The sequence below is a fragment of the Oncorhynchus mykiss genome, chromosome 8 (assembly GCF_013265735.2).
Source record: "Oncorhynchus mykiss isolate Arlee chromosome 8, USDA_OmykA_1.1, whole genome shotgun sequence".
Lineage (NCBI taxonomy): Eukaryota > Metazoa > Chordata > Actinopteri > Salmoniformes > Salmonidae > Oncorhynchus > Oncorhynchus mykiss.
In genome coordinates this window covers 2,315,757-2,337,998 of record NC_048572.1, presented here as the reverse complement: position 1 = coordinate 2,337,998, position 22,242 = coordinate 2,315,757, and the positions used below count along the sequence as shown (strand labels likewise).

The following is a 22,242-nucleotide window of genomic DNA, read 5'->3' as shown; positions in this document are numbered from 1 at the left end:
GTGTGCAGTTGCAAACCGTAGTCTGGCTTTTTATGGCGGTTTTGGAGCAGTGGCTTCTTCCTTGCAGAGCGGCCTTTCAGGTGATGACGATATAGGGCTCGTTTTACTGTGGACATAGATACTTTTTGTACCTGTTTCCTCCAGCATCTTCACAAGGTCCTTTGCTGTTGCTCTTGGATTGATTTGCACTTTTCGCACCAAAGTACGTTAATCTCTAGGAGACAGAACGAGTCTACTTCCTGAGCAGTATGATGGCTGCGTGGTCCCATGGTGTTTATACTTGCGTACTACCTTCAGAGGCACTGAGTTTGAAGGTGGGCCTTGAAATACATCCACAGGTACACCTCTCCAATTGACTCAAATTATGTCAATTAGCCTATCAGAAGCTTCTAAACCCATGACATTTTCTGGAATTTTCCAAGCTGTTTAAAGGCACAGTCAACTTAGTGTATGTAAACGTCTGAACCACTGGAATTGTAATAGAGAATTATAAGTGAAATAATCTGTCTGTAAACTATTGTTGGAAAAATGACTTGCGTCGTGCACAAAGTAGATGTCCTAACCGATTTGCCAAAACTATAGTGTGTTAACAAGACATCTGTGGAGTGGTTGAAAAACAAGTTTTAGTGACTCCAACCTAAGTGCATGTAAACTTCCGACTTCAAACTGTATATATTATATACAGTCGTGGCCAAAAGTTGAGAATGACACATACATTTCCACAATGTTTGCTGCTTCAGTGTCTTTAGATAATTTTGTCAGATGTTACTATGGAATACTGAAGTATAATTAGAAGCATTTCATAAGTGTCAAAGGTTTTTATTGACAATTACATTAAGTTGATGCAAAGAGTCAATATTTGCAGTGTTGAACCTTCTTTTTTAAGACCTCTGCAATCCGCCCTGAAAATGCTGTCAATTAACTTCTGGGCCACATCCTGACTGATGGCAGCCCATTCTTGCATAATCAATGCTTGGAGTTTGTCAGGATGTGTGTGTTGTTGTTTGCCCACCGGTCTCTTGAGGATTGACCACAAATTCTTAATGGGATTAAGGTCTGGGGAGTTTCCCCGCAATGGACACAAAATATTGATGTTTTGTTCCCCGAGCCACTTAGTTATCACTTTTGCTTTATGGCAAGGTGCTCCATCATGCTGGAAAATACATTGTTCGTCACCAAACTGTTCCTGGATGGTTGGGAGAAGTTGCTCTCGGAGGACGTGTTGGTACCATTCCTTATTCATGGTGTTCTTAGGCAAAATTGTGAGTGAGCCCACTCCCTTGGCTGAGAAGCAACCCCACACATGAATCGTCGCAGGATGCTTTACTGTTCGCATGACACAGGACTGATCGTAGCGCTCACCTTGTCTTCTCAGGACAAGCTTTTTTCCGGATGCACCAAACAATCAGAAAGGGGATTCAGAGAAAATGACTTTACCCCAGTCCTCAGCAGTTCAATCCCTGTACCTTTTGCAGAATATCAGTCTGTCCCTGATGTTTTGCCTGGAGAGAAGTGGCTTCTTTGCTGCCCTTCTTGACACCAGGCCATCCTCCAAAAGTCTTTGCCTCACTGTGCGTGCAGATGCACTCACACCTGCCTGCTGCCATTCCTGAGCAAGCTCTGTACTGGTTGTGCCCCGATCCCGCAGCTGAATCAACTTTAGGAGACGGTCCTGGCGCTAGCTGGACTTTCTTGGGCGCCCTGAAGCCTTCTTCACAACAATTGAACCGCTCTCCTTGAAGTTCTTGATGATCTGATAAATGATTGATTTAGGTGTAATCTTACTGGCAGCAATATCCTTGCCTGTGAAGCTCTTTGTGCAAAGCAATGATGACGGCACGTGTTTCCTTGCAGGTAACAATGGTTGACAGAGGAAGAACAGTGATTCCAAGCACCACCCTCCCTTTGAGTTCTAGTAACAGACTGGAAGCTTCAATCAGCATGACAGAGTGATCTCCAGCCTTGTCAACACTCACCCCTGTGTTAACAAGAGAACCACTGACATGATGTCAGCTGGTCCTTTTGTGGCAGGGCTGAAATGCAGTGGAAATGTTTTTGGGGGATTCAGTTCATTTGCATGGCAAAGAGGGACTTTGCAATTAATCTGATCACTCTTCATAACATTCTGGAGTATATGCAAATTGCCATCATACAAACTGAGGCAGCAGACTTTGTGAAAATTAATATGTGTGTCATTCTCAACTTTTGGCCACGACTGTGCAGTGTATTCAGAAAGTATCCTGACCCCTTATTCTAAAATGGATTGAATACATTTTTTCCCTCAATAAAATAAATGAAAACCGGTGAATTCTAATCAGTAAATGAAAAAAAAATGAACAGAAATACCTTATTTACTTAACTCGAAATTGAGCTCAGGTGCATCCTGTTAACATTGGTCATCCTTGAGATGTTTTTCAACTTGATTGGAGTCCACATGTGGACTCGATTAGACATGATTTGGAAAAGCACACCTGTCGACATAAGGTCCCACAGTTGACAGTGCATATCAAAGCAAAAACCAAGCCATGAGGTCGAAAGAATTGTCCGTAAAGCTCAGAGACAGGATTGTGTAGAGGCACAGATCTGGGGAAGGGTAACAAAATATTTCTGCGGTATTGAAGGTCCAAGAACACAGTGGTCATCATTCTTAAATGGAAGAAGTTTGGAACCACCAAGACTCTTCCTAGAGCTGGCCGCCAGGCCAAACTGAACAATAGGGGGAGAAGGGCCTTGGTCAGGGAGGTGACCAAGAACCCGATGGTCACTCTGACAGAGCTCCAGAATTCCTCTGTGGAGATGGGAGAACCTTCCAGAAGGACAACCATCTCTGCAGCAATCCACCAATCAGGCCTTTATGGCAGAGTGTCCAGACAGAAGCCACTCAGTAAAAGGCGCATGACAAGTCTCAATGTCCTTGAGAGCACAGACTTGAACCCGATCGAAAATCTCTGGAGACCTGAAAATAGCTGTGCAGCGACGCTCCACATCTAACCTGACAGAGCTTGAAAATATCTGCAGAGAAGAACGGGAGAAACTCCTCAAATACAGGTTTGCCAAGCTTGTAGAGTAATACTCAAGAAGACTCGAGGCTGATATCGCTGCCAAAGATGTTTCAACAAAGTACTGAGGAAAGGGTCGTAAGACTTACGTAAATGTGATGTTTTTTATTTTCTAAGATATTTGCAAAAATGTCTAAACAACCTGTTTTTGCTCTGTCATTATGGGGTATTGTGTGTAGATTGATGAGGGGGGGACAGTTTAATCCATTTTAGAATAAGGCTGTAATGTAACACAAGGAAAGGTCAGGGCGTATGCACTGTATATCTACAAAAGTAAGAGCTTCTATTACCCGTTTGAGTGATTAATAGCCTACTGATTCTGTGAGCACCAAGCCTCATGCAACATGGCAGATAAAGCTATTTCACCGATGCGGCTGTTTTTAATATTTTCTTTGCTGTAATTAAGGCTTTGCCGTTTCATTTCTTTAGAACTTAGAATTTATTCAGTGTCGTTTACACGGTTCCAAACAGAGAGAAAAATGATATCTAACCGCACCCATTTGTTACACACAATATGCAGTTCTCGCTCCTGTACCCTCCTTTCTATTCATCTCATTGTTCGTATTATTATCACCATTATAACAATAAGTAATGTCATTATCATTAGTAGGCTTTGTATAACACCCTCGTATAACCACCATGGAGCTTCAGGCCTAAGAGCGTGTCCTGTTCAGTCTTGATACTGTTACTTAGGCCTATATTTCAATATATAGGCTACTGGATAAATCAAATCTCATTCGTTCATGTCATCACACAGCATGAGACATTAATGCAATCAAACATTTTTTTTAAATTAAATAACAAAGGGCGCTTTGAATAATTATCCTAAAGAATAAATAATCCGCAATTCACAAACGCATACAACTGTTTTTAGTCTACTGTAATAAAGGCTTTGTATATTTATTTTTTTGTTAGAACAGACTCTCTGGTAGAATTATTTAGTGTTGTTTACACCGTTCCACATGGTCAAAACAAATAGTAGTGTAATCTGACTGTTTGGCATAATAATACTCATGCAACTCTTGGTCCTCATTTGTCTGGATCTCATTTCCACAACTAAGTCAAATGTCTTCCACAGATCTGACTTCCCCTGTCCCCCCCTGAACAACCAGTCAACATTCCCTGTTCCCAGTTTATTTTTCACATCCTCCACATCCATTTTGCTGTCATGTGTTACTGTGTTCAGAGTTTGTTAGAAACAATTTATTGATACCGACACTCACACGCTTCACATAAAGAGAGCGAGGGGTTGAGGGAATGTTTTTCAGAAAAAAATGTGGGATTTCAGTAACAGAACTTTGCAGTCAGAAACAAGGAACTGAATGGCTGAAATGATGTTGCAGCTACATCATGGACAGTGTGATAAACACTGCTCTGCTGTGGTGCCTTTTCTCTGTAGTAGGGAGGAGAGAGGGACAACGTGCGTCAGTCACACAGGCACTGTGCTGTCATTGTTTTAAACACAGTGTGACCATCAGGCTCTTCATCCATTTGTGTCTTAATTAATCAAACAGTGTGCTGAAAGCATCAGAAAAGCTCAGTGCCTATGTTGTTGATTTATTCAAACACAAAGGGTGTCTATGTATGGAAAAATAAGTTGCAACATTTAGACCAATCGATTGGTCGAAAGAACAGGACGACTCTCGGGTGACAACATTTTATTTAAAAAAAAAATGTTGGGGGGGGGGGGGGGGACCAGTACAAAGCTTCCGTTAGCCCCTGTTCTACTGCACAGCTAATGACTCGGTCTACAGACAACAGTATAGAGGTCGACCGAATGGTCGATTAATTAGGGCCGATTTCAAGTTTTCATAACAATCGGTATTATTGGACACCGATGTGGACGAATGCGAGCTGTGGCAAGAAGATTTGCTGTGTCCGTCAGTGTAGTGTCCAGAGCATGGAGGCGCTACCAGGAGACAGGCCAGTACATCAGGAGACGTGGAAGAGGCCGTAGGAGTGCAACAACCCAGCAGCAGGACCTCTACCTCCGCCTTTGTGCAAGGAGGAGCAGGAGGAGCACTGCCAGAGCCCTGCAAAATGACCTCCAGCAGGCAACAAATGTGCATGTGTCTGCTCAAACGGTCAGAAACAGACTCCATGAGGGTGGTATGAGGGCCCGACGTCCACAGGTGGGGGCTGTGCTTACAGCCCAACACCGTGCAGGACGTTTGGCATTTGCCAGAGAACACCAAGACTGGCAAATTCGCCACTGGCGCCCTGTGCTCTTCACAGATGAAAGCAGGTTCACACTGAGCACGTGACAGATGTGACAGAGTCTGCAGATGCCGTGGAGAACGTTCTGCTGCCTGCAACATCCTCCGGTTTGGCGGTGGGTCAGTCATGGTGTGGGGTGGCATTTCTTTGGGGGGCCGCACAGCCCTCCATGTGCTCGCCAGAGGTAGCCTGACTGCCATTAGGTACCGAGATGAGATCCTCAGACCCCTTGTGAGACCATATGCTGGTGCGGTTGGCCCTGGGTTCCTCCTAATGCAAGACAATGCTAGACCTCATGTGGCTGGACTGTCAGCAGTTCCTGCAAGAGGAAGGCATTGATGCTATGGACTGGCCAGCCCGTTCCCCAGACCTGAATCCAATTGAGCACATCTGGGACATCATGTCTCGCTCCATCCACCAATGCCATGTTGCACCACAGACTGGCCAGGAGTTGGCGGATGCTTTAGTCCAGGTCTGGGAGGAGATCCCTCAGGAGACCATCCGCCACCTCATCAGGAGCATGCCCAGGCGTTGTAGGGAGGTCATACTGGCACGTGGAGGCCACACACACTACTGAGCCTCATTTTGACTTGTTTTAAGGACATTACATCAAAGTTGGATCAGCCTGTAGTGTGGTTTGATAAATTTGATTTCCATTTATAATTTGTGTGATTTTATTGTCAGCACATTCAACTATGTAGAATATTTCATTCATTCAGATCTAGGATGTGTTATTTTAGTGTCCCCTTTATTTTTTTGAGCAGTGTATTTTTAAACCTGCATATTTAGCTAAAAGAAATCCAGGTTAGCAGGCAATATTAACCAGGTGAAATTGTGTCACTTCTCTAGTGTTCATTGCACACAGAGTCAGGGTATATGCAACAGTTTGGGCCGCCTGGCTCGTTGCGAACAAATTTTCCAGAATTTTACGTAATTATGACATAACATTGAAGGTTGTACAATGTAACAGCAATATTTAGACTTGGGGATGCCACCCGTTAGATAATACGGAACGGTTCCGTATTTCACTGAAAGAATAAACTATTTGTTTTCGAAATGATAGTTTCCGGATTTGACCATATTAATGATCGTCCCTACCTTGCTCTGAAAAGGCTGCGGCTTTTGTGGAGCGATGGGTAACGATGCCTTGAGGGTGGCTGCTGTCGTTGTGTTCCTAGTTCGAGCCCAGGTAGGGACGGAAGCTATACTGTTACACTGGCAATACTAATGTGCCTATAAGAACATCCAATAGTCAAAGGTATATGAAATACAAATGGTGTGGAGAGAAATAGTCCTATAATTCCTATAATAACTACAACCTAAAACTTCTTACCTGGGAATATTGAAGACTCATGTTAAAAGGAAACACCAGCTTTCATATGTTCTCATGATCTGAGCAAGGAACTTAAACGTTAGCTTTCTTACATGGCACATATTGCACTTTTACTTTCTTCTCCAACACATTGTTTGCATTATTTAAACCAGACTGAACATGTTTCATTATTTATTTGAGGCTAAATTGATTTTGATGTTTTATATTAAGTTCAAATAAGTGTTCATTCAGTATTGTTGTAATTGTCATTATTACAAATAAATTTAAAAAATATAAAAAAAATTGGCTGATTAATCGTTATCGGCTTTTTTTGTTCCTCCAATAATCTGTATCGGCATTGAAAAATCATAAATCGGTCGACCTCTACAACAGTAGAACAGGAGCTAATGACTGTTTCATTAACTTCACACTATAGTGGCTTGAAAATACGATGACATTGCTAAAGTCGCCAAATAATTAGTAGGAAACAACTTTGCCACTTATGTCGTCAAATTTACTTTAGAGACAAAAATAGCTAGCAATGCTAAAATTAGATGGTGTCCCCTCAATCTTAGCCATCTTGAGTTATACTACATCCAAAGTAAATATGGCGACATCAACGATGGCAAAGGGTCTCCTACTAATTATTTGCCTCTTTTTTAAACGTCATCGTGTTTTCCAAGTCACAGTACTGCACTATAAACCAAAACTTCATCAGCAATTATTGACGATGCATTGAGTAGAACGCTCAGTCGGGCATTAGTCTTAAAACAAAAGTTCAAACCAATAGTGACGAAACGTACAACCCATGAATAGGCCCTGCTGAATAGGCCCTGCTGAATAGGCCCTGCTGAATAGGCCCTGCATCACCCAATGTCTTTAAAAATGACACCATGTCCGGGCCAGTAGAAACAAAGATACCATTTGACCCTGTACAAACATCTCCTCCACTCACCATATCTGTAGTTTGATCTTCTTTCCCTGGAGTTCAACAGTTTTGATCTTGAAGTCTATTCCTGGAAAACACAAAGAAACACATCAATACAGACCTCCTTTAGAGTAGTGACCTCTACAGAGAAACACATTAGAAAGTCGAATAAATCCATGTAATATAGCCTACACCTTCACAATGTGTAACTGTGTTGTTTTTGTCGCACTGCTTTGCTTTACCTTGGCCAGGTCACAGTTGTAAATGAGAACTTGTTCTCAACTGGCCTACCTGGTTAAATAAAAGGAGAAAAAAAATGGTCTATCACCCAAAGGACATCCAGCCAACTTGAGACAACTGTGGGAAGTATTGGAGTCAACATGGGCCAGCATCCCTGTGGAACACTTTCGACACCTTGTAGAGTCCATGCCCTGAAAAATTGAGGCTGTTGAGGGAAAAATGGGATGAAACTCAAAATTAGGAAGCTTTTCTTAATGTTTTTATTTTTATTTTTTACACTCAGTGTAGATCTTTCATTCTAATTTAAAGCCTAATAAGGGTTAGATCCATTCAATGTTTCTACGATTTGTTTAGTTTGGGTTTTGTACATCAGCTTCAAATAGCAGAAAATATTTTAATTTCAGAAACCATGAAGTGACAGCACGCCCCATCAATGTTGAAGCGGCGGCAGTGGAGTATATCGAGATCTTCAAGTTCCTCGGTGTCCAAATGACTAGACTTAAATGGTCCACATACACACACAGTCGTGAAGGGCGGCGAAACACTGCCTTCGGGCCGTCAAATCCTGAAAAGGTTAAACAGCTGTACCACTGACAATAGCACCGCCTTTGATCAAATTGAGCTAGAGGGTTGTGCGGACCATATATCACTGGGGCCGAGCTCTTTGCCATCCATGACCTCTATATCAAGCGGTGTGAAAAAGGCACAAAAAACTGAAATGGTTTGGCGAGATCGTTGTGAAAGAACTTGACTGGCCAGCACAGAGCTCTGAACTCAAGCCCATCGAACACCATTGGAATGAGACAGGTGCATGATAGTGGTCCATTCAAATTGTCACAAGCGCCGAATACAACAGGTATCAAATTTTATTAGTCACATGCACCGAAAACAAGTGTAGACCTTAGTGAAATGCTTACTTACAAGCCCCTAACCAAGAACGGCGTATAAAAAAATATGAATAAGATAAGAGTAACAGGTAGTTAACCTTTTGGGGTAGGGTGCAGCATTTTCACTTTTGGATGAATTGCGTGCCCAAACTGAAAGGCCTCTTCTGTCCCAGATGCTAATATATGCATATTATTATTGGATAGAAAACACTGAAGTTTCTAAAACTGTTTGAATGATGTCTGTGAGTATAACAGAACCCCTATGGTAGGTAAAACCCTGAGAAAAAATCCAAACAGAAAGTGAGAAGTCGAATTTCAAAACAGTGCCCATTTAAATCCCTGATAGTTATGGATGTGATTGCACTTCCTAGGGCTTCCACTAGATGTCACTAGACCGCTAGACCGTCTTGACCGTCTTTAGAACCTGTTTTGAGGATTCTATTATAAAGGAGGGCTCATAGGAACTATTTGAGTGAGTGGTCTGGCAGAGAGACTCGGTCTCATGACGCGCACTCCCGACAGTTTGCTCCCGTTCCAATGCTTTTCTTCAGACAATGAAATTCTCCGGTTGGAACATTATTGGTGATATATGATAAAAACATCCTAAAGATTGATTGCAGACATGTTGTGACTTGTTTCTACGACCTGTAACAGAACATTTTGAGTTGTCATCATGGAGGAAATGGTCACGCCTCATGAAGATGGATTACTGGGCTGAACACGCTAACAAGTGGCTAAATGATGGGCTTTATGGAACAAATCAGTCATTTATTGTCGAACTGGGACTCCTGGGAGTGCCTTCTGATGAAGATCATCAAAAGGTAAGTGAATATTTAGTGTTTTTTCTAACTAATGTTGACTCCAAGATGGCGGAGTTGTCTTTGGCCGTTTTGGGGTGCTGAGCGCTGTTCTCCGTGAATTTTATATTTTATTTTTTTATCTGGCACAGCGGTTGCATAGAGGATAAGTCGATCTTTAATTCTGTGAATAAAACACTTGCATCTTTTATCAATGTTTATTATGAGTATTTCTGGGAAAATCACTGGATGTTTTGGAATCAAAACATTACTGCACGTAACGCGCAAATGTAAACTGAGATTTTTGGATATAAATATGCACATTATCGAACATAACATACATTTATTGTGTAACATGATGTCATCTGATGAAGATCAAAGGTTTGTGATTCATTTGATCTATATTTCTGCTTTGTGTGACTCCTATCTTTGTCTGGAAAAATGGCTGTTTTTTTAGTTGGCTATGAGCTAACATAATCATATGTTGTGCTTTCGCTGTAAATCATTTTTGAAATCGGACACCATTGGTAGATTAACAAGATGTTCATCTTTCATTTGCTGTATTGGACTTGTTAATGGGTGAAAGTTACATATTTCAAAAAAATATTGTTGAATTTCACGCGCTGCCTTTTCAGCGGAATGTTGTCGTGGGGTTCCGCTAGCGGAACACCTTACCCATCAGGTTAAAGAGCAGCAGTAAAATAACAATAGCGAGACTATATACAGGGGGTACTGGTACAGAGTCAATGTGGAGGCTATATACAGGGGGTACGGGTACAGAGTCAATGTGCAGGGGCACCAGTTAGTCTAGGTAATATGTACATGCAGGTAGAGTTAAAATGACTATGCATAGATAAGCAGAGTAACAACGGCGTAAAAGAGGGGGGGCAATGCAAATAGTCTGGGTAGCCATTTGATTAGATGTTCAGGAGTCTTATGGCTTGGTGATAGAAGCTGTTTAGAAGCCTCTTGGACCTAGACTTGACGTGCGGTAGCAGGGAGAACAGTCTAAGACTAGGGTGGCTGGGATCTTTGACCATTTTTAGGGCCTTCCTCTGACACCGCCTGGTATAGCTTGACCCCAGTGATGTACTGGGCCGTACGCACTACCCTCTGTAGTGCCTTGCGGTCAGAGGTCGAGCAGTTGCCATTCCAGGCAGTGATGCAACCAGTATGGATGCTCTCAATGGTGCAGCTGTATAATATCCTTTTGGGGATCTGAGGACCCATGCCAAATCTTTTCAGTCTCCTAAAGGGGAATAGGTTTTGTCGTGCCCTCTTCACAACGGTCTTGGTGTGCTTGGATCATGTTAGTTTGTTGGTGACGTGGACACCAAGGAACTTGAAACTCTCAACCTGCTCCACTGCAGCCCCGTCGATGAGAATGGGGACATGCACAGTCCACCTTTTCCTGTAGTCCACAATCAGCCCCTTTGCCTTGATCACATTGAGGGAGAGGTTGTTGTCCTGGCACCACACGGCCAGGTCTCTGATCTCCTCCCTATAGGCTGTCTTGTCGCTGTCAGCGATTAGGCCTAACCACTGCTGTGTCATCAGCAAACTTAATCTGTCGTTCTGCCCCTGAACAAGGCAGTTAACCCACTGCTCCTAAGCCGTCATTGTAAATAAGAATTTGTTCTTAACTGACTTGCCTAGTTAAATAAAGGTTAAATAAAAAATAAATAAAATAAAAATGGTGTTGGAGGCGTGCCTGGCCGTGCAGTCATGAGTGAACAGGGAGTACAGGAAGGGACTGAGCACGCACCCCTGAGGGGCACCTGTGTTGAGGATCAGCGAGGCAGATGTGTTGTTACCTACCCTTACCACCAGGGGGCAGCCAGTCAGCAAGTCCAGGATCCATTTGCAGAGGGAGGTGTTTAGTCCTAGGGTTCTTAGCTTAGTGATGAGCTTTGAGGGCACTATGGTGTTGAATGCTGAGCTGTAGTCAATGAACGGCATTCTCACATAGGTGTTCCTTTTGTCCAGGTGGGAAAGGGCAGTGTGGAGTGCAATAGAGATTGCATCTTCTGTGGATCTGTTAAGGCGGTATGTAAATTGGAGGCCGTCTAGGGTTTCTGGGATAATGGTGTTGTGAGCCATAACTAGCCTTTCAAAGCACTTCATGGCTACAGAAGTGAATAGTACGGGTCAGTAGTCATTAAGGCAGGTTACCTTAGTGTTCTTGGGCACAGGGACTACGGTGGTTTGCTTAAAACATGTTGGTATTACACATAAGACGAGTGTCAGAGCCGGTGTAGTACGATTCGATCTTAGTCCTGTATTGACGCTTTTCCTGTTTGATGGTTTGTCGGAGGGCATTTCAGGATTTCTTATAAGCTTCCGGGTTAGAGTCCCGCACCTTGAAAGCGGCAGCGCTATACTTTAGCTCAGTGCGGATGTTGCCTGTAATCCATGGCTTCTGGTTGGGGTATGTATGTAGAGTCACTGTGGGGACGACGTCATCGATGCACTTATTGATGAAGCCAGTGACTGGTGTGGTGTACTACTCAATGCCATCGGAAGAATCCAAGAACATATTGCAGTCTGTGCTAGCAAAACTGCCCTGTAGCTTAGCATCTGCGTCATCTGACCACTTCCTTATTGAGCAAGTCACTGGTACTTCCTGCTTTAGTTTTTGCTTGTAAGCAGGATTCAGGAGGATAGAGTTGTATGTGTCTCTGTGTGTGGAGTAAAAGTGGTCTACAGCTTTTTTTCCTATGGTTGAACATTTTTTTTTATTTTATTTAACCTTAACTAGGCAAGTCAACATGCTGGTAGAAATTAGGTAAAGCGATGTAAGTTTGCCTGCATTAAAGTACCCGGCCACTAGGAGCACCTCTGGATGAGCGTTTTCCTGTTTGCTTATGGTCTTATACAGCTCATTGAGTGCCATATTGGTGCCAGCATCGGTTTGTGGTTGTAAATAGACACCCACGAAGAATATAGATCAAAACTTTTGGTAAATAGTGTGGTCTACAGCTTATCATGAGATACTCTACCTCAGACGAGCAAAACATTGAGACTTTCTTAATATCAGATTTTGTGCACCATTTATTTACAAATAGACACCACTTGTCTCACCGGAGGCAGCTGTTCTATCTTGCAGATGGACCAAAAACCCAGCCAGCTGTATGTTATCCGTGTCATTATTCAGCCACAACTCAGTAAAACAAGATATTAAAGTTTAATGTCCCATTGGTAGGAGTGTTGATCGAAGCACGTTAGCTAATAGTTCTGATGGTAGAGGGGGATTACTCACATGCTGTCGGATCCTTACAAGGCACCCCGACCTACTTCCCCGATATCACCGTGATCTTCCTCATGCGAATGATGGGGATTTGTGCCTTGTTGAGTGTCTGAAGTAAATCCTTCACGTCTGACTCGGTAAATAAAACATCTTGATCTAGTACGAGGTGAGTAATCGCTGTGCTGATTTCCAGAATCTCTTTTCAGTCAAAAGAGGCGGTGGCAGAAAAATGATGTACAACACACACACACACACAACAATTGGTTAGAATCCCATAAAACGGCAGCCATATCTTCCGGCGCCATCATTGTAAAACTAATTTCACACACATTATTTAGTGTATGTAACTCCGACTACAAACGCAATCTCAACAGTAAATACACAGACAGGGGGACATCTATAGAGAGGATGTGGTCAATGGGGTGGTGGTCAGTATGTGGTCAGAGGGGCCGTAGACAAGTTAAAACAATATTGACAGACTTTCTCGTCTTAAGACGAGCATTAATGTCGAGCCCTGTACTACCCCCATAATGGACAAGCGTTAATGTCGAGCCCTGTACTACCCCCCATAGTGGACAAGAGGACAAGCATTAATGTCGAGCCCTGTACTACACCCCATAGTGGACAAGAGGACAAGCGTTAATGTCGAGCCCTGTACTACACCCCATAGTGGACAAGAGGACAAGCATTAATGTCGAGCCCTGTACTACACCCCATAGTGGACAAGAGGACAAGCGTTAATGTCGAGCCCTGTACTACACCCCATAGTGGACAAGAGGACAAGCATTAATGTCGAGCCCTGTACTACACCCCATAGTGGACAAGAGGACAAGCGTTAATGTCGAGCCCTGTACTACCCCCCATAGAGGACAAGAGGACAAGCGTTAATGTCGAGCCCTGTACTACCCCCCATAGTGGACAAGCGTTAATGTCGAGCCCTGTACTACACCCCATAGTGGACAAGAGGACAAGCGTTAATGTCGAGCCCTGTACTACACCCCATAGTGGACAAGAGGACAAGCGTTAATGTCGAGCCCTGTACTACCCCCCATAGTGGACAAGCGTTAATGTCGAGCCCTGTACTACACCCCATAGTGGACAAGAGGACAAGCGTTAATGTCGAGCCCTGTACTACACCCCATAGTGGACAAGTGGACAAGCGTTAATGTCGAGCCCTGTACTACCCCCCATAGTGGACAAGAGGACAAGCGTTAATGTCGAGCCCTGTACTACCCCCCATAGTGGACAAGAGGACAAGCGTTAATGTCGAGCCCTGTACTACCCCCCATAGTGGACAAGAGTTAATGTCGAGCCCTGTACTACCCCCCATAGTGGACAAGAGGACAAGCGTTAATGTCGAGCCCTGTACTACACCCCATAGTGGACAAGAGGACAAGCGTTAATGTCGAGCCCTGTACTTCCCCCCCATAGTGGACAAGCGTTAATGTCGAGCCCTGTACTACCCCCATAGTAGACAAGAGGACAAGCGTTAATGTCGAGCCCTGTACTACAACCCCATAGAGGACAAGCGTTAATGTCGAGCCCTGTACTACCCCCCATAGTGGACAAGAGGACAAGCGTTAATGTCGAGCCCTGTACTACAACCCCATAGAGGACAAGCGTTAATGTCGAGCCCTGTACTACAACCCCATAGAGGACAAGCGTTAATGTCGAGCCCTGTACTACAAACCCATAGTAGACAAGCATTAATGTCGAGCCCTGTACTACCCCCCATAGTGGACAGGAGGACAAGCGTTAATGTCGAGCCCTGTACTACCCCCCCTAGTAGACAAGCATTAATGTCGAGCCCTGTACTACCCCCCATAATGGACAAGAGGACAAGCATTAATGTCGAGCCTGTACTACAACCCCATAGTGGACAAGAGGCCAAGCGTTAATGTCGAGCCCTGTACTACCCCCCATAGTGGACAAGAGGACAAGCGTTAATGTCGAGCCCTGTACTACCCCCCATAGTGGACAAGAGGACAAGCGTTAATGTCGAGCCCTGTACTACCCCCCATAGTGGACAAGAGGACAAGAGTTAATGTCGAGCCCTGTACTACCCCCCATAATGGACAAGAGGACAAGCATTAATGTCGAGCCTGTACTACCCCCCATAGTGGACAAGAGGACAAGCGTTAATGTCGAGCCCTGTACTACAACCCCATAGAGGACAAGCGTTAATGTCGAGCCCTGTACTACAACCCCATAGAGGACAAGCGTTAATCTCGAGCCCTGTACTACCCCCCATAATGGACAAGAGGACAAGCATTAATGTCGAGCCTGTACTACCCCCCATAGTGGACAAGAGGACAAGCGTTAATGTCGAGCCCTGTACTACAACCCCATAGAGGACAAGCGTTAATCTCGAGCCCTGTACTACCCCCCCATAGTGGACAAGCGTTAATGTCGAGCCCTGTACTACCCCCCATAGTGGACAAGAGGACAAGCGTTAATGTCGAGCCGTGTACTACCCCCCATAGTGGACAAGAGGACAAGCATTAATGTCGAGCCCTGTACTACCCCCCATAGTGGACAAGAGGACAAGCGTTAATGTCGAGCCCTGTACTACCCCCCATAGTGGACAAGAGGACAAGCGTTAATGTCAAGCCCTGTACTACCCCCCATAGTGGACAAGCGTTAATGTCGAGCCCTGTACTACAACCCAATAGAGGACAAGAGGACAAGCGTTAATGTTTGAGCCCTGTACTACCCCCCATAGTGGACAAGCGTTAATGTCGAGCCCTGTACTACCCCCCATAGTGGACAAGAGTTAATGTCGAGCCCTGTACTACCCCCCATAGTGGACAAGAGGACAAGCGTTAATGTCGAGCCCTGTACTACCCCCCATAGTGGACAAGAGGACAAGCGTTAATGTCGAGCCCTGTACTACAACCCCATAGTGGACAAGAGGACAAGCATTAATGTCGAGCCCTGTACTACCCCCCATAGAGGACAAGCGTTAATGTCGAGTCCTGTCGTACCACCATAGTGGACAAGCGTTAATGTCGAGCCCTGTACTACCCCCCATAGTGGACAAGCGTTAATGTCGAGCCCTGTACTACAAACCCATAGTGGACAAGAGGACAAGCATTAATGTCGAGCCCTGTACTACCCCCCATAGAGGACAAGCGTTAATGTCGAGTCCTGTACTACCCCCCATAGTGGACAAGCATTAATGTCGAGCCCTGTCGTACCACCATAGTGGACAAGCGTTAATGTCGAGCCCTGTACTACCCCCCATAGTGGACAAGCGTTAATGTCGAGCCCTGTCGTACCACCATAGTGGACAAGCGTTAATGTCGAGCCCTGTACTACCCCCCATAGTGGACAAGAGGACAAGCGTTAATGTCGAGCCCTGTACTTCCCCCCATAGTAGACAAGAGGACAAGCGTTAATGTTGAGCCCTGTACTACCCCCCATAGTGGACAAGAGGACAAGCGTTAATGTCAAGCCCTGTACTACCCCCCATAGTGGACAAGAGGACAAGCATTAATGTCGAGCCCTGTACTACCCCCCATAGTGGACAAGCATTAATGTCGAGCCCTGTACTACCCCCCATAGTGGACAAGCATTAATGTCGAGCCCTGTACTACCCCCCATAGTAGACAAGCGTTAATGTCGAGCCCTGTACTACCCCCCATAGAGGACAAGCGTTAATGTCGAGTCCTGTACTACCCCCATAGTGGACAAGCGTTAATGTTGAGCCCTGTACTACCCCCCATAGTGGACAAGAGGACAAGCGTTAATGTCAAGCCCTGTACTACCCCCCATAGTGGACAAGAGGACAAGCATTAATGTCGAGCCCTATACTACCCCCCATAGAGGACAAGCGTTAATGTCGAGCCCTGTACTACCCCCATAGTGGACAAGCGTTAATGTCGAGCCCTGTACTACCCCCCATAGTGGACAAGAGGACAAGCGTTAATGTTGAGCCCTGTACTACCCCCCATAGTGGACAAGAGGACAAGCGTTAATGTCGAGCCGTGTACTACCCCCCATAGTGGACAAGAGGACAAGCATTAATGTCGAGCCCTGTACTATCCCCCATAGTGGACAAGAGGACAAGCGTTAATGTCGAGCCCTGTACTACCCCCCATAGTGGACAAGCGTTAATGTCGAGCCCTGTACTACCCCCCATAGTGGACAAGCGTTAATGTCGAGCCCTGTACTACCCCCCATAGTGGACAAGAGGACAAGCGTTAATGTCGAGCCGTGTACTACCCCCCATAGTGGACAAGAGGACAAGCATTAATGTCAAGCTCTGTACTATCCCCCATAGTGGACAAGAGGACAAGCGTTAATGTCGAGCCCTGTACTACCCCCCATAGTGGACAAGCGTTAATGTCGAGCCCTGTACTACCCCCCATAGTGGACAAGCGTTAATGTCGAGCCCTGTCGTACCACCATAGTGGACAAGAGTTAATGTCGAGCCCTGTACTACCCCCATAGTAGACAAGCGTTAATGTCGAGCCCTGTACTACCCCCCATAGAGGACAAGAGGACAAGCGTTAATGTCGAGCCCTGTACTACAAACCCATAGTGGACAAGCGTTAATGTCGAGCCCTGTACTACCCCCCATAGTGGACAAGAGGACAAGCATTAATGTCGAGCCCTGTACTACCCCCCATAGTGGACAAGAGGACAAGCGTTAATGTCGAGCCGTGTACTACCCCCCATAGTGGACAAGAGGACAAGCATTAATGTCGAGCCCTGTACTATCCCCCATAGTGGACAAGAGGACAAGCGTTAATGTCGAGCCCTGTACTTCCCCCCATAGTGGACAAGAGGACAAGCTTTAATGTCAAGCCCTGTACTACCCCCCATAGTAGACAAGAGGACAAGCGTTAATGTCGAGCCCTGTACTACCCCCCATAGTGGACAAGAGGACAAGCGTTAATGTCGAGCCCTGTACTTCCCCCCATAGTGGACAAGAGGACAAGCGTTAATGTCGAGCCCTGTACTACCCCCCATAGAGGACAAGCGTTAATGTCGAGCCCTGTGTTACCCGCCATAGTGGACAAGAGGACAAGCGTTAATGTCAAGCCCTGTACTACCCCCCATAGTGGACAAGCGTTAATGTCGAGCCCTGTACTACCCCCCATAGTGGACAAGAGGACAAGCGGTAATGTCGAGCCCTGTACTACCCCCCCATAGTGGACAAGAGGACAAGCGTTAATGTCAAGCCCTGTACTACCCCCCATAGTGGACAAGTGTTAATGTCGAGCCCTGTGTTACCCGCCATAGTGGACAAGCATTAATGTCGAGCCCTGTACTACCCCCCATAGTGGACAAGCGTTAATGTCGAGCCCTGTACTACCCCCCCAAAGTGGACAAGAGGACAAGCGGTAATGTCGAGCCCTGTACTACCCCCCATAGTGGACAAGCATTAATGTCGAGCCCTGTACTACCCCCCATAGAGGACAAGAGGACAAGCGTTAATGTCGAGCCCTGTACTACCCCCCATAGTGGACAAGAGGACAAGCGTTAATGTCGAGCCCTGTACTACCCCCGATAGTGGACAAGCATTAATGTCGACTCCTGTACTACCCCCCATAGAGGACAAGCGTTAATGTCGAGCCCTGTACTACCCCCCATAGTGGACAAGCGTTAATGTCGAGCCCTGTACTACCCCCCATAGAGGACAAGAGGACAAGCGTTAATGTCGAGCCCTGTACTACCCCCCCATAGTGGACAAGCGTTAATGTCGAGCCCTGTACTACCCCCCATAGTGGACAAGAGGACAAGCGTTAATGTCGAGCCCTGTACTACCCCCCATAGTGGACAAGAGTTAATGTCGAGCCCTGTACTACCCCCCATAGTGGACAAGAGGACAAGCGTTAATGTCGAGCCCTGTACTACACCCCATAGTGGACAAGAGGACAAGCGTTAATGTCGAGCCCTGTACTTCCCCCCATAGTGGACAAGCGTTAATGTCGAGCCCTGTACTACCCCCCATAGTGGACAAGCGTTAATGTCGAGCCCTGTACTACCCCCCATAGTAGACAAGAGGACAAGCGTTAATGTCGAGCCCTGTACTACCCCCCATAGTGGACAAGCGTTAATGTCGAGCCCTGTACTACCCCCCATAGTAGACAAGAGGACAAGCGTTAATGTCGAGCCCTGTACTACAACCCCATAGAGGACAAGCGTTAATGTCGAGCCCTGTACTACCCCCCATAGTGGACAAGAGGACAAGCGTTAATGTCGAGCCCTGTACTACAACCCCATAGAGGACAAGCGTTAATGTCGAGCCCTGTACTACAACCCCATAGAGGACAAGCGTTAATGTCGAGCCCTGTACTACAACCCCATAGTAGACAAGCATTAATGTCGAGCCCTGTACTACCCCCCATAGTGGACAGGAGGACAAGCGTTAATGTCGAGCCCTGTACTACCCCCCCTAGTAGACAAGCATTAATGTCGAGCCCTGTACTACCCCCCATAATGGACAAGAGGACAAGCATTAATGTCGAGCCTGTACTACAACCCCATAGTGGACAAGAGGCCAAGCGTTAATGTCGAGCCCTGTACTACCCCCCATAGTGGACAAGAGGACAAGCGTTAATGTCGAGCCCTGTACTACCCCCCATAGTGGACAAGAGGACAAGCGTTAATGTCGAGCCCTGTACTACCCCCCATAGTGGACAAGAGGACAAGAGTTAATGTCGAGCCCTGTACTACCCCCCATAATGGACAAGAGGACAAGCATTAATGTCGAGCCTGTACTACCCCCCATAGTGGACAAGAGGACAAGCGTTAATGTCGAGCCCTGTACTACAACCCCATAGAGGACAAGCGTTAATGTCGAGCCCTGTACTACAACCCCATAGAGGACAAGCGTTAATGTCGAGCCCTGTACTACAACCCCATAGAGGACAAGCGTTAATCTCGAGCCCTGTACTACCCCCCATAATGGACAAGAGGACAAGCATTAATGTCGAGCCTGTACTACCCCCCATAGTGGACAAGAGGACAAGCGTTAATGTCGAGCCCTGTACTACAACCCCATAGAGGACAAGAATTAATGTCGAGCCCTGTACTACAACCCCATAGAGGACAAGCGTTAATCTCGAGCCCTGTACTACCCCCCCATAGTGGACAAGCGTTAATGTCGAGCCCTGTACTACCCCCCATAGTGGACAAGAGGACAAGCGTTAATGTCGAGCCGTGTACTACCCCCCATAGTGGACAAGAGGACAAGCATTAATGTCGAGCCCTGTACTACCCCCCATAGTGGACAAGAGGACAAGCGTTAATGTCGAGCCCTGTACTACCCCCCATAGTGGACAAGAGGACAAGCGTTAATGTCAAGCCCTGTACTACCCCCCATAGTGGACAAGCGTTAATGTCGAGCCCTGTACTACAACCCAATAGAGGACAAGAGGACAAGTGTTAATGTTTGAGCCCTGTACTACCCCCCATAGTGGACAAGCGTTAATGTCGAGCCCTGTACTACCCCCCATAGTGGACAAGAGTTAATGTCGAGCCCTGTACTACCCCCCATAGTGGACAAGAGGACAAGCGTTAATGTCGAGCCCTGTACTACCCCCCATAGTGGACAAGAGGACAAGCGTTAATGTCGAGCCCTGTACTACAACCCCATAGTGGACAAGAGGACAAGCATTAATGTCGAGCCCTGTACTACCCCCCATAGAGGACAAGCGTTAATGTCGAGTCCTGTCGTACCACCATAGTGGACAAGCGTTAATGTCGAGCCCTGTCGTACCACCATAGTGGACAAGCGTTAATGTCGAGCCCTGTACTACAAACCCATAGTGGACAAGAGGACAAGCATTAATGTCGAGCCCTGTACTACCCCCCATAGAGGACAAGCGTTAATGTCGAGTCCTGTACTACCCCCCATAGTGGACAAGCATTAATGTCGAGCCCTGTCGTACCACCATAGTGGACAAGCGTTAATGTCGAGCCCTGTACTACCCCCCATAGTGGACAAGCGTTAATGTCGAGCCCTGTCGTACCACCATAGTGGACAAGCGTTAATGTCGAGCCCTGTACTACCCCCCATAGTGGACAAGAGGACAAGCGTTAATGTCGAGCCCTGTACTTCCCCCCATAGTAGACAAGAGGACAAGCGTTAATGTTGAGCCCTGTACTACCCCCCATAGTGGACAAGAGGACAAGCGTTAATGTCAAGCCCTGTACTACCCCCCATAGTGGACAAGAGGACAAGCATTAATGTCGAGCCCTGTACTACCCCCCATAGTGGACAAGCATTAATGTCGAGCCCTGTACTACCCCCCATAGTGGACAAGCATTAATGTCGAGCCCTGTACTACCCCCCATAGTAGACAAGCGTTAATGTCGAGCCCTGTACTACCCCCCATAGAGGACAAGCGTTAATGTCGAGTCCTGTACTACCCCCATAGTGGACAAGCGTTAATGTTGAGCCCTGTACTACCCCCCATAGTGGACAAGAGGACAAGCGTTAATGTCAAGCCCTGTACTACCCCCCATAGTGGACAAGAGGACAAGCATTAATGTCGAGCCCTGTACTACCCCCCATAGAGGACAAGCGTTAATGTCGAGCCCTGTACTACCCCCATAGTGGACAAGCGTTAATGTCGAGCCCTGTACTACCCCCCATAGTGGACAAGAGGACAAGCGTTAATGTTGAGCCCTGTACTACCCCCCATAGTGGACAAGAGGACAAGCGTTAATGTCGAGCCGTGTACTACCCCCCATAGTGGACAAGAGGACAAGCATTAATGTCGAGCCCTGTACTATCCCCCATAGTGGACAAGAGGACAAGCGTTAATGTCGAGCCCTGTACTACCCCCCATAGTGGACAAGCGTTAATGTCGAGCCCTGTACTACCCCCCATAGTGGACAAGCGTTAATGTCGAGCCCTGTCGTACCACCATAGTGGACAAGAGTTAATGTCGAGCCCTGTACTACCCCCATAGTAGACAAGCGTTAATGTCGAGCCCTGTACTACCCCCCATAGAGGACAAGAGGACAAGCGTTAATGTCGAGCCCTGTACTACAAACCCATAGTGGACAAGCGTTAATGTCGAGCTCTGTACTACCCCCCATAGTGGAAAAGAGGACAAGCGTTAATGTCGAGCCCTGTACTACCCCCCATAGTAGACAAGAGGACAAGCGTTAATGTCGAGCCCTGTACTACCCCCCATAGTGGACAAGAGGACAAGCGTTAATGTCGAGCCCTGTACTTCCCCCCATAGTGGACAAGAGGACAAGCGTTAATGTCGAGCCCTGTACTACCCCCCATAGAGGACAAGCGTTAATGTCGAGCCCTGTGTTACCCGCCATAGTGGACAAGCATTAATGTCGAGCCCTGTACTACCCCCCCATAGTGGACAAGAGGACAAGCGTTAATGTCAAGCCCTGTACTACCCCCCATAGTGGACAAGCGTTAATGTCGAGCCCTGTACTACCCCCCATAGTGGACAAGAGGACAAGCGGTAATGTCGAGCCCTGTACTACCCCCCCATAGTGGACAAGAGGACAAGCGTTAATGTCAAGCCCTGTACTACCCCCCATAGTGGACAAGTGTTAATGTCGAGCCCTGTG

General features: G+C 46.3%; 1 protein-coding gene across 2 annotated transcripts in view; it reads right to left on the bottom strand.

Annotated features, from left to right (window-relative positions):
* Positions 1–22,242, bottom strand: part of LOC110523088 (ras-related protein Rab-10) — a 59,604-nt gene that overhangs the window by 12,987 nt on the left and 24,375 nt on the right. Inside the window, exons 1-2 of one of the 2 annotated variants that reach the window (XM_036984561.1) lie at positions 7,845–7,959; positions 7,544–7,604 (exon numbers count right to left, since the gene is read on the bottom strand). In XM_036984561.1, the coding sequence (XP_036840456.1) occupies positions 7,544–7,604; positions 7,845–7,944 (161 nt within the window). In that variant the 5' untranslated portion in view covers positions 7,945–7,959. Of the gene's footprint in view, positions 1–7,543; positions 7,605–7,844; positions 7,960–22,242 lie in introns of those variants that run through there. The other variant, XM_036984560.1, reaches the window with a different exon arrangement.